This window comes from Fonsecaea nubica (genome assembly GCF_001646965.1).
Source record: "Fonsecaea nubica strain CBS 269.64 chromosome Unknown Scaff64, whole genome shotgun sequence".
Lineage (NCBI taxonomy): Eukaryota > Fungi > Ascomycota > Eurotiomycetes > Chaetothyriales > Herpotrichiellaceae > Fonsecaea > Fonsecaea nubica.
This window is the reverse complement of record NW_019173737.1, coordinates 163122-174809: the sequence shown is the minus strand read 5'-3', so window position 1 is coordinate 174809 and position 11688 is coordinate 163122. Positions and strand designations below refer to the sequence as shown.

At 52.8% G+C, this 11688-nt stretch overlaps 4 protein-coding genes across 4 annotated transcripts; 1 reads left to right on the top strand and 3 right to left on the bottom strand.

Annotated features, from left to right (window-relative positions):
- Window positions 1-297: 297 nt before the first annotated feature.
- Window positions 298-2715, top strand: AYO20_08341 (hypothetical protein; the record flags this gene model as incomplete). Its single annotated transcript, XM_022646620.1, has 1 exon — window positions 298-2715. One exon carries the CDS (start codon window positions 298-300, stop codon window positions 2713-2715), a length of 2418 nt encoding a protein of 805 aa, XP_022497478.1.
- A 441-nt stretch (window positions 2716-3156) lies between these two features.
- On the bottom strand, window positions 3157-4852 carry AYO20_08340 (hypothetical protein; the record flags this gene model as incomplete). Its single annotated transcript, XM_022646619.1, has 2 exons — window positions 3157-4701; window positions 4763-4852. The coding sequence occupies 2 exons, from the start codon at window positions 4850-4852 to the stop codon at window positions 3157-3159; spliced, it is 1635 nt and encodes a 544-aa protein (XP_022497477.1).
- A 704-nt stretch (window positions 4853-5556) lies between these two features.
- AYO20_08339 (hypothetical protein) lies at window positions 5557-7269 on the bottom strand (the record flags this gene model as incomplete). The annotated part of the gene is made up of 1 exon (XM_022646618.1): window positions 5557-7269. The coding sequence occupies one exon, from the start codon at window positions 7267-7269 to the stop codon at window positions 5557-5559; it is 1713 nt and encodes a 570-aa protein (XP_022497476.1).
- Window positions 7270-8177: 908 nt separating this feature from the next.
- AYO20_08338 (hypothetical protein) lies at window positions 8178-11558 on the bottom strand (the record flags this gene model as incomplete). The annotated part of the gene is made up of 3 exons (XM_022646617.1): window positions 8178-8836; window positions 8886-11415; window positions 11487-11558. 3 exons carry the CDS (start codon window positions 11556-11558, stop codon window positions 8178-8180), a joined length of 3261 nt encoding a protein of 1086 aa, XP_022497475.1.
- Between the last annotated feature and the right edge of the window lie 130 nt (window positions 11559-11688).

Here is an 11688-nt window from a genome sequence, read left to right as displayed (position 1 = left end):
AACCTGGTCGTCCGGGTCATTGGCGATGCTGCAGCGAACTTTGAAGTAGTGGAGGGAGACTTGATCCCTTTGGTACGAAGAATGTACGAAGGACTTGAATAGTGCTGGACTATCGAGCATGTTAGGCAGGTAAGCCGAGGCACACACAGTAGGTCTGCCGACAAAATGACTAAGCTGCCACTCGAGTTTGTTTACTCCCTGTCCCAATTTGGTATTGTCGGGCCATTCAAACCTCTTCGACAGCGCTTCAAATTCATCCCAACAATCTACCCGTAGCCAGACCCGGGATACACAACAATGTCGGTCGCAGCAATATTCTCAGATGCTCAGCGCTCTCTAGTGGGCCATAAAACATTGGCGAAACGACTGCGCCGCCTCGAAAACTCTCCAAACTTCGAAGCGCACGTCAAACAATGCGTCTTCCGACTCCTCGAAGTTGCAAAATCCGAACCGGCCGGATCGCGTGTCATCAAGTTCCTCACGACGTACCTCGCCAGTGATGACGCCTCGAATCAGATCTCTGCCACCATCCTGTTGGGCATCCTTCCGTTTCTCTGTGCGAAAGACAAGACAGTCCGATATCGAGCCACTCAATTGACCTGTCAGATCTTGGGTGTCCTGCAAGCCATCGACGATGATCTGTACAAGGTCATTAGACACGAGCTGATCAAGAGAATGAGAGACAAGGTCCCTGCTATACGCCTAGAAGCAGTGATGGCTCTGGGCCGTTTGGTGGAGAGTGAAATGGAAGAAGGGGAGGACCAAGATTCAGACGAAGATGTCGCGCCTGGCTTACTGGACAAACTCCTCGATGTCCTCCAAAACGATACCAACGCTGACGTCAGAAGGGCGCTTCTCGTCAACATTCCAGCCACGCCCAAGACCTTACCCTACCTACTCGAGCGGGCCAGAGATCGTGACGCTCCAACGAGACGTGCCCTGTATGCAAAACTGCTCCCCAGACTTGGCGATTTCCGACACCTGTCCTTGTCTATGCGGGAGAAGCTCTTGAGATGGGGTTTGAGAGATCGTGACGAGAGAGTGCGTGCGGCTGCGGCGCGTCTGTTTAGAGAATGCTGGATTGAGAACTGCGCCAGAACCGAGGCCGAGAAATCTGGGGACGCAAAGGATGACAAGGATCCCCACGTTGGCTTCTATGACCCAAGCATTCCTGCTCTTTTAGAGCTGCTTGAAAGAATTGACACTTTGAACACCGGGAACGAGGATGGCGTTGCTCGTGAAGCGATGAAAGAATTCTGGGCTGGTCGACCCGATTATCTCGATGCCGTCGGGTTTGACGACGAATTTTGGAACAATCTTACTCCGGAATCGGCCTTTATGGCACGCACCTTCAATGAATACTGCCAGGCAAATCAAAACTACCAGGAAATGGTTCAAGAGAAAATGCCCGAGGTTACACGGCTGGGGTTTCATCTCCAGAACCATATCAACGAGTTGCTCACGCGGGTCAAAAACGCCAGGGAGTCGGACTCGGACGAAATGATCGCACTCCAAGCCGAGCAGGAGTTCATTGTGGAGCAGCTCTTGTACATTGCTCAGTCACTGGACTATACAGATGAAATTGGCAGGAGAAAGATGTTTTCGTTACTGCGACATGCATTATCCATGGCTGAATTGCCAGATGAATGCACTCGACTCGCCGTGGAAGCCCTACGCCTCGTATGCAATCCGGATGCCGCTGGCGAGCGAGAGTTTACCTCGATTGTTCTTGAAGCCATCGCCGAAGTCCACGACAACATTGCTTCCTCCGACCTCGAAGATGAAGCTGAGCCAGACGAGGAAGACAGTTTCGTCTCAGCCCGCAGCGAAGTCAGCGGTGACTCGACGCCCAGAAATGATCAAGCCAAGAGCAAGCGCAATAAGCACCTGACGGACGAGGAGCAAGAAGCGAAAGCCATCAAGGAGATTGTCATCAATATGAAATGCCTCCATATCGCTCAATGCATGCTGCAGAACGTGGCAGGAAATCTGCAATCAAACATCGACCTGCGCACCATGTTTGACAACTTGGTCATTCCGGCTGTGCGATCCCACGAAGCCCTGATTCGCGAACGTGGTGTGCAATGCTTGGGATTGTGTTGTTTGCTTGAACCCAAGCTTGCCGACGAGAACATGCGGCTCTTCACGCTTTTGCTGAAGAGAGGGCACGAATCCTTACAAGTCATGGCGCTACAGATTCTTTGCGATATTCTCCTCGCACGAGGACCGCCTTCGCCAACACACTCCGACTCCCACGAGCAACCAGAGTCCCCTGTCGCCACAACCGAGACAGCAGACGGCAATCATGCGCCGAGTGCTACGATCGACGACCAGAGCAACACACTCTCTGGCCTTCTCTCGCCCTTCATCAAAGCACTCTCACAAACCTTTGCGGACGAAGTTCGAGCCACGTCCACGGCCAGCTTGTGCAAACTCATGCTGTGCGGCTTCTATGTGGGCAACGAGGAACTGTTTGATCAGATAGTCGAAAGGGCAATCCACGGGGCGGCCAAGGGCTGGGAACTGTTGGAGAAGGTGAGGAATGCCGTTCTCGTGGATAAAGACCAGAGCAAGGAAAAGAGCGGCGACAAGAGTGGGGAAAAGGTCAAGGAGAGAGAAAAGGGAAGTATTGGAGTGAGTAGTGCGAGAACGAGCAACGAGGGTGTCGTTGATGGAGTGGAACGAGTCGTGGGCGAGGGCATGATGGAACCTTGAAGCCTTGCCATTCGGGAGAAGTCGTTCTTGGTTGATGAACAATTCATGTTTACGTACGCTGTACATACGGCACTGGGGTACTGGGGATTTACTGGACAGACAGGACACGGCGTTGTCTGTTATAATGAGCAACCAAGATTTTCTTTTTGGCATTGACCGCCAGAGGTCACACAGTCCAGTCCGACTCTCCATCTCAACGGTGCTGTTGGTTCTGTTCCCTCCCAAAATTCGCCCGCCCTTTCCTCGAATTCAGAGCAATCAAACTTCCCAGGTTCCGAAGGATTGATGAATGCATGATACGTACATACACAACTCCCAGAACCGGGGAGATAGAGCGAAAGAAAAAGTAACGCCCGGATCACGCCCCCGAATTTTATGGTCGCATTTTATATAGCTCCGTGATTGATTCCGCTACCTTCCTTGGATTTGTCGCTCGTTTGTTTACAGGATACCCTGCTTCTGCAAATCCAGATAGATGCGCTCGGGCATGACGTTACCCTCGCCGTCCTCCATCTGGACGACCTGGTCGTCGCGGACCTCCCTCTCGCGCTTCTCCTTCTTGATCTTGTCCCACAGCTTGAGGGCGTCGTCGATGCCCGTGATCTCGCGGAACAGGCTGAGGCCGCCGCCGCCGGCCGCGGTGCCCGAGAGCGCCGACCCCGTGATGCCCAGGCACTTGAGGCCGTAGATGTGGCGGGCCTCGGAAAAGTGCTTGTCAAACGCCCGCCGGCCCATGTAGACAAAGTTGCCGCAGATCTCGCAGTTGAACTCGACGCCCAGCCCGTGCAGCTTGTACAGCCAGTAGGGGATCGGCTTCCCATCCCAGGCCAGGGGCAGTTTCAGCGGGTTGTAGATCTTCTCGTCGCCTTCGGAGTCGGACCCCGAGTCGTCTCCACCACCTGTTCGTTTCCTGCCTGCTGCTTTGCGGTCAGAGGCCGCGACGGCGGCGTCGTCTTCGGCGAACAGAGCGTCCAATTCAGCCTGTCGCTCCCGCTCCGTCATGCCTTGCTTGCGCTCCACGTTCACGCGCGTATTGCTGCGTTCGTTGGAAAGGTAATCGGCGAGGGCGCGGATGCGATGTTCGTGCGCAGCGATGGCGCGTTCTTTGAGCGCTGCACCCGATAGAGAAGGTGCTGTTGTAGGAGGATTGGACGTTGTAGGTTTCGCGCCGTTCATGGCGGCATCGCCATTAGCAGCGGCCCGGGACTTCTTCGCTTCTGCGTTCTTGATGTGCTTCTTGCCCGTCAAGTGCGACTTGTATACATTCTGGTTTGTAAACTCTTTCTCACAGTCCGGACACCATACTCCGGCGCCGGTGCCTTCAGTCTGAGGACCCGACGACGCCGAGGCGCTTGTAGACTCCTGCTCTTTCTGCTCTTTTGTCCAACCGGGCACTGTCCCCGCTTCCCAAGCCGTGTCGAAATCTCTCTGATATCGCAGAAACAGTTTCGCGAGGTCTTCTAGCGGTCTCGTCCTCCGGATAAAGCTTTCGAGGTAGCTGTCGAGGCTGGCGACATATTGTAAATATTGGTCTGTGATTTTATTCTGACGCTTGATGGGTAGCCGAGGGGGTTCGAATGCGTCAAAGTTGTCCAGATACTGGAGATACGTCAGGCGCTTGACTCCGGGAAGGTTGAGGTAGTCTTCGTGCAGTTGCGTCAAGTCCAAAAACCGGCCGTTGGACTCTTCCCCGCTGAACATGTTGTCCACCTCGGAGGGAATGTACTCCCCTTCCTCGGGCCGGCGGCGCTTGTAGGCGCGCTCGAGATTTTCGACCGGTTCATTGGGATAGCGACGGTGGAAATCTTTGACCTCGTCGAGTTGTTTGTAGAATTCTTCAAACGGCTCGCCGGTCGAAAGGGACTGGACTTCTTGCAGGCGGAGCCCCTCGGCGTCCTTGTATATGTCGAGTAAGCGCCTGGATTGCTCTTGAATGCGCGTCAGGAAGCCGTCTATTTGGTGGTCGCGCGTTAATCGGTCTTTGATCTGGGGCAAGGCGAGTTAGTGGTTGCGCTCCATTCACAGATCAATAAACAGCCAGACGTACATTTTTGGGGTCTTCCGCAACCCGGTCGGTGATCGCTTGTTCAAGCCGCTCCAGGTCCTCATGGAGGAACCTCTGGTCTTCTAAAATCATGGTGTCCTGCGGTCAAGTTGATGTAAAAGTGCTAAGGCGAATAACAGTGGAAGGCGCAAGATTTTGGAGTCGGTTGGAGGCGCATGAGGTACGGTGGAGTCTGCGGCAGACAAGTGGGAGCGGGAGGCAGGAAACTCAGCCTTGTGATCCAGCCTTGTCACTCAGCCTCGTGTGCAGCCTCGCCGCTTGACTGTATACGACCGTGCAATGCCGGCAGCAGACTTTTCATTTTTTTTTTTTTTTGAAATAGCATTCTGATATTGGATTACTACTAAATAATACGGCCAGTTGGAAGGCCATGCATGATACAAGTCCCAAACTTCCTCAAATGCTTTCCTATGGGCCCCCGCCATTTCCGATGCCATATTGAGGTGAATCGTCAAACCCACCGTCAACACCGGCGGCTTTGAAAAGGAGCCGCAACACCCAAGCCAGGCCGTTCATATCCGTCGCCCTCATCTGTCAAATTCCCAATTTTTTACCGCAATGATCTTCACAGGGGTATGTTTCTGCCGTAACCCAAAAACAATGAAATATATCATTCTGACAAATAGACGCAGCAAAAGCATATAATACAGCAAGGGTACTCCGAAAAACAATTGGCAGCAATCCGTGTTCAATATGCTGAGAGTCGGAATCGATTGAGGATGTTGACGAGGATCTCGAATCTGTCGCCTCCGATTCACTGAATGAGACTGGTACACTTATGGGACATATCTCGGTAGTTGCTGGTCCGCATCCGTGTCTGTCACAGCGACCGTGGCTGCTTCTGGTCTGGTGGTGGCAGGGAGACTCGGATCTGTCGCCAAGGGGTAGGCATCTGTTGCAGCGTCATCAATATCCCCGACTCCTCTTCCGAGTGACCCTTGAAGACGGCCTTGATACACCGCTTGCACTTCCTCAAGACGTGCGCGTGCTCGGTCCTCAGCTGCCTCTTCGGCTTTAGATTGACTGGCTTTCTTGTCGTCACTAATGTTCAGACCCCTCAGCTCGGCTCCGATGCCCGAGGGATTCGGCGTCCCAATCTTTGGTTTCTCCTTCTCCCCTCCAACCCGGGCTTCGTGGCTCCGGCGAGACCAGAATCCCGAACTGGATCCAGATCCTGTGCTCTCTGTTGACAGAGCTTGCATGAGGTCTCCGCCCAGACGCAGATTGGTGTCTAATTCACTGTCCACGCGTACCGTAGCTGGGGGCAAAATGATAGACACTTCTGGACCGTTTTTGACCGACGAGAATTTTTCCGTCTTCTCGGCGCACTCAACCTCCAGCTCCCACAAGAGATGATATGATCTCGAGACATTGTAGGTCGTGAAGTTTGGGCACATGGGTGTCTCGAGGCGAGAACCCAGCTTCGCATTACCCAGATGGAGATCGCACAACTTCCCGAGGTCAAGCGTCGCTTCCACAGCAGTGGTTCTGCCATGCGCCATGGTCAGGGGTTGATTTAATGCCTTCTCTGGCAATACTGGAATTTCGTAGGTTTTGGTGTCTGCAAACGTCCCCGCGGCGCGGCACCGAATGTGCGTCTTCAGTTCGATTTTTGCGGAGCGAAGAATCACCGTGGGGAGCGACGTCGAAGTGTCAATGGTCGTGTTTTCAGGTGACAGGTCCGGTGTCGCGGTGATCAAAAACGGAATGGGGTTCGGGTGGAAGAGCTGGATGATGCTAGGTGCCTGGACAGTCAAATTGAATGAAAACTTGGGAATAGAGTCCCGCTGAAAGATGGATCGGGCACGATCCCTCAAACCCAGGCTGGTGCCAGCATGTTCAGGGAGAAGCTTCAACGTTGCGATGGTAAAGAGGCGTTGGTCAGTGACCAGACCGTAGTTCTCAATGGGTTCTGGGGTGGACAAGGGTTGGAAGATAATCGGATAGCTGGATACCTTGCTCTGAGGTCCACGGATATGGTGCAGACCTTCTGGCTCGGTAAGCGTCGCCTCGAGAACATACTCGATGAAACATTCCGCCTGCCGGCCAAACATGTGTCTTCTGTGATAGCATGAGGGTGGAAGCGTGAGATCGAGGCCGTTCTCATCCGTGGTCGCTCGATAGTGGTCCTTCGGCTTCCACTTCTCACCGCTCAAGATGCTCGTCGCATCCGCCTGTTCAGGGACTACGAATTCAAACGGCCAGCTGAAGGATCCGGGCTTGTGGGTGTATTGACCTTCGTAGAGAAGCAACTCCTGTTTGAAGAACTGTGTCCGACCTCGGTGGTAGGTGACGCTCTGGCCATGTTGCTGGATGATCCGTGACTTTGCCCGGCCCCAGAATGAAACCACCAATCTGCCAATCGCACTGTCGGCAGCGGTGTTCAGGACCACTCGGCCACTGATCACATCGCCAGGAGAATGGCGCTGGCGAGGGTTGTTGAATTCGAACGAGAGGCCCGGTGAGTTTTCGGCCTTGGTGAGACCCATGTTGCGGTTGTCAAGATCCTGTCCCGTCGACAATTGTTTAACATCGATATATCGGTTGGCTGTGATATAGTCTCAACTGGCTGCGCTCTACCCATCTCTTGTTCCCTCGACGTCTTTCACGACAACTGGGCATATATAAATCTTTCCCACGTGACCTCTGATGCAGGCAGAACTGACATTTCAGGTGCCCCAATCCGAATACGGTACACTGCCACCCAGAGCCACAGCTTGGACCCTTGGCTCGATCGAGGATTTGCCACTGGGTGGTTGCGGTAAGGCGGCTTTTGTGTGATCGACGGCTCGGCTGGGGGACAGGGGTGAATAATTAATGGAACCCCGGAAAGTCTCGTCCGTAGCACCAACAGTGCGCCTATTGGTATCTAGGCACAGCGTTTCTTGGGTCTTTTTGTTGGGTGGTGAGATGGAGCTGAGGTTCCAAGAGGTGACAGAGCCTTGTTGACCCTGGGAGGTTCAGTGTCAACGCCACTCATATGCAGACCAGCATTTCTCGTCTCTCAAGGTCGCTGCATCTCAGCCTGTTGATTCATGGCAGCCTGTGAGTCTGCGGTATGCCCATTTTCTCGTTAGCTGTGGCTGTCAGAACCTCGTACCTTGAATGTTGATCATTATGTAACAGCGAAGGATCAGAAGGTCAAGAAATCAGCAGAACTTCATGTACCTACTACCTAGTAGACAATAGACTCTCGCTGACACTGGTGCTGGCACTACTACATTCTTCTACCATTATATCTTCGATTCGCGAGCCGCCTCTAGTTTGTACTTTTATCGATGTATGAACAATGTCAGCCCCTTATGTACACCTTTTTTACTCCTCGCTCCATGTTCGTTGGTCGTCTCTACCAGCCAATTGAGCCGGGATCGATTTGTTCCTATTTATCAATGGCCCCTCACGCTCGTCCTTTTCCTTTCCTGCCACCGCGTGCTCCGCCAGTTCCTCGCTTCTTCTTCGGTTCCTCGTCGCTTCCAGGTTCGACGACTCCGTCCTCATCCTCGTCCGCCTTCTTCCTCTTGCCTTTGCCCTTTGCACCAGCAGTAGACGCACTGGCAGCCTTCTTCTTTGGTGCCTTGATGTATTTGTCCTTCTTCAGATCCTCGTCATCATCCTCTTCGTCGCCGGCCTCAGCTTCCGCTAGGAGTTCTTCTGCCTCGGAGTCCTCTACTGCTTCTTCCAAGTCTGGTTTTTCCTTCTTCGCTCGTCCCTTGGCGGTACCCAGTATGTGGCTTGCTTTGACGAATGGCATAGGGTGGCTCTGACCGTTGTACAATCTGGTGAATGCTGCCTTGGTCGCGGTGTCGATCTTGATCCCGTCCATGTCGTACTCTCCAACACCCAGCTCCAGCACGGCATCGAAGTCTTCTTTGGTCAAGTAGTAAGAGTCCATGAAGTCGATGACATCTTGCACGGCGTCCTTGCCCTGATTCTTGAGCGTGCCGACTGTCTTGCTCCATAGGGCCGGGAGATACTGCTGGCGAATTTCATGACGATCGGCAGAGGTACGAAGCCGCATATGTCCCTGAATCTCCTTGACAAAGCGAGAGAGTTTCGCTACAGCATATTAGTACACAGAGCCACATGGGACTGAATTTCAACTTACTTTGCTTGCTGTTTTGCCCAAACCAAGTGGGAAATGCAGCCTGTCCCCCAAGCATTCCGTACACATAGCTAGCAGGCCGGACAAAGCTGAAGATAGCGTGGAGCGGCATCAAACTCCATTGCTGCTGGGAACCGTGAATCATCCGATCAACTAGGTCGCCGTCAGAAATGCTGGCAGCGGCGTTGTCTGCAAGCTCCAATAGCTTCATCTCTCGCTCTTTACCGCTATAAGAGCTCGCAAGGGCAGGATTGGTCTTGAGATAGTTCTCCTGGAGCATAAGATAGCTCATCTCATGGTCATTGAAGTATAACTCGGTCTTGTCGTTTAAGGTCGCAGATGAACTGGCAGCAAACATTTGTGGTCGAAGGATCTTATTCACAATGTCCCAAGGCTTCAGAATCATATGTTTCTCCCATGCTTTCGACATTGCCTTGGTGTCGCTGAAATCGAGATCCTTATTGTCGAGTTTGACAGTGGAAATCATGTTGATGATCTGGCGAATGTCGCCATTGCATCCCTCGATCAAGGCATTGATGATGGGTGCGGGTAATCTCATGCCTTCGCGGAACAGAATCGTAGCGATCCGGCCTCGAATCATATCCGTGGTCGGTCGTCGGAACTGAAACTCTGCTGTCACATTGTTGAGTGGCCTCATCTTTGGCTGGTTCCGCTCGTTGCAGATCAAGATCATCGGGACGCTGGTCTTCTTGACGATAGCAGCCAAAGCGCCCACGCCACCACGATCTCCTGCTGACATGCCGTCCACTTCGTCCATGATCAGCAGGAGCTTTCGTTTCGATTGTTCGACTTTCTTGCCATCGCCGGCGAAATACCCGAGGAGAGACGTAGTATCCAGAACACCAGTCAACCCAGTTTCAAGAAGCTTCTTGTTCCGAGTCTCGCTGGCATTGCTCTCGACCACATCATAGCCCTCAAGTTTGGCAATAAGATGGGCAGCGGTGGTCTTGCCAACGCCTGGGGGGCCATGGAGCAAAGCTGCGCGAAAGGTGCCTTTCCCATCAGCACCCGCCTTCTTGAAGTCTGATTTGGCCGCTTTCGGCCAATTTCGAAGCCATCTCTGTAAGCCTTCAACCTGGGCCTTGTTTCCACAGACGGCGCTCGTTGAATCTGGGGCGTATTTGTCAACCCAGAGTCTGTCTTCCACTCTGGGACCTTTTGGTTTAGCTGGGGGTACAGGAGCACCACTTCGAGCCGCGGCAGCTTTTGCAACTTTCGCAGCCTCTTTCTGTCTCTCACGTTCGCGTTGTTCCTCATCTTCTGCCTGCTTGCGGATTTTCTCTTCCTCTTTGGCTTGTTTCTCGGCATAGGCTTCGGCTGCTTTTCCATCACCACCATTTGCTGGAAGTTGCCGAATGAGTGCGAAGAGACCCTCTTCATTGATCGTTTTGATTCCCAGCTGGCGGATCGTTTCAAGTTTTTTCGGTCCTGCATCGGCGCCAAGGACGACGTAGCTGGTCCGCTTGGATGGCGCGCCTGTCACCTTGCCGCCATACTGTTTCACGAGGTTTTGTCCCTCTTCGCGGCCAAGCGAGTTGAGAACCCCCGTGAAGACAAAAGTTAGTCCAGCAAGACAGTTTTCTGCACCCACTGGAATATCAGCAGAGCCAGCTGCGGGTGGAGCCACGTTGGCATTGCCGCCACCGAATGTGAACTTTTTCTTGTCATCTCTTGGTGGTGGAGTCGGAGCTCTCACAGTAGGGATATTGTCAAAGATATTTTGTATCTCCTTGCTTTCCTCCTTTTCCTCCTTCTTGGGGGTCGCGCGTGGCTTCCTGCTAGTTGTCGATGTCGTAGTCCTCGGTTTCTTTTTGGGAGTGTCGTCGGCATCGTCGGCATCGTCCTCGTCTTCATCCTCAAGATCTTTGGACTTTCTCTTACGACTGGAAGTGGTTCTGCTGGACGTTTTCTTACTTCTCGCATCACCAGGTCCGTCATATCCGGGGATCTGTGCCATCTCGATATCGTCGTCGTCTTCATCATCATTTTTCGCTTGGGGCTTTTTAGAGTGACCATTGACAGTCTTGCCCATTCGTTTTTGTGGCTTTATATCTTCCTCATCTGTTCCTTCCTCGTAATCGTCGTCCACTTTCCTGCTCTTCAAGTCACTGAAAATGTCATCATTGCCTTCGCGGTCATCCTCCAAGACTTTATTGGGATTGTCATCTTCATCCTGTTCGGCATAGTTCTTTCTGCCAGTCTTTCTGGAGGATCTTCTGCCAGTAGATGGTGTGTCGCCATTCACTTCTTTGCTGGGTGTCTTTGCAGCACCATTCGTAGCGGCAGCTTTGGTTCGCACTGGGGTAGACTTCGCAGACTTTGTTTTTGAGGCAGCAAAGTAGGCTGAGCTGGTAGTCTCCTCTTCCACCGGTTCTTTGGCCGATTTCTTGGGCTTTGGAGTGGTAGGCTTCTTAGAGGCGGGTTTGACTACTTCTTCAACGTCATCATCGTCATCGTCATCGGAGACGACTTTGCGAGAGCCGCGCTGTTTCGTAGTCGCTTTGGGCGTGTCCTGCCTCATGATCAGTCACCTATGCTTTATGCTCGGCTGAGCGATACAGAGCGAACGACGCCCCTGCTAACCTTTGAAGTGGCAGTCTTCACCGAAGGCTTTGCCCCTCCATTGCCGAAGAAACTCCTGATATCTGAAGGCATGTTGTCTTCAATTCAAGAGGAGGTAGGATTGGTAGGATAACTAGGTTGACATGACAGCCATGAATGAGAAAGAAAATGCCGAAAAAAAGTGAACCAGTGATGTCTGGCTACAGCTCGGGAAGGAGCGACT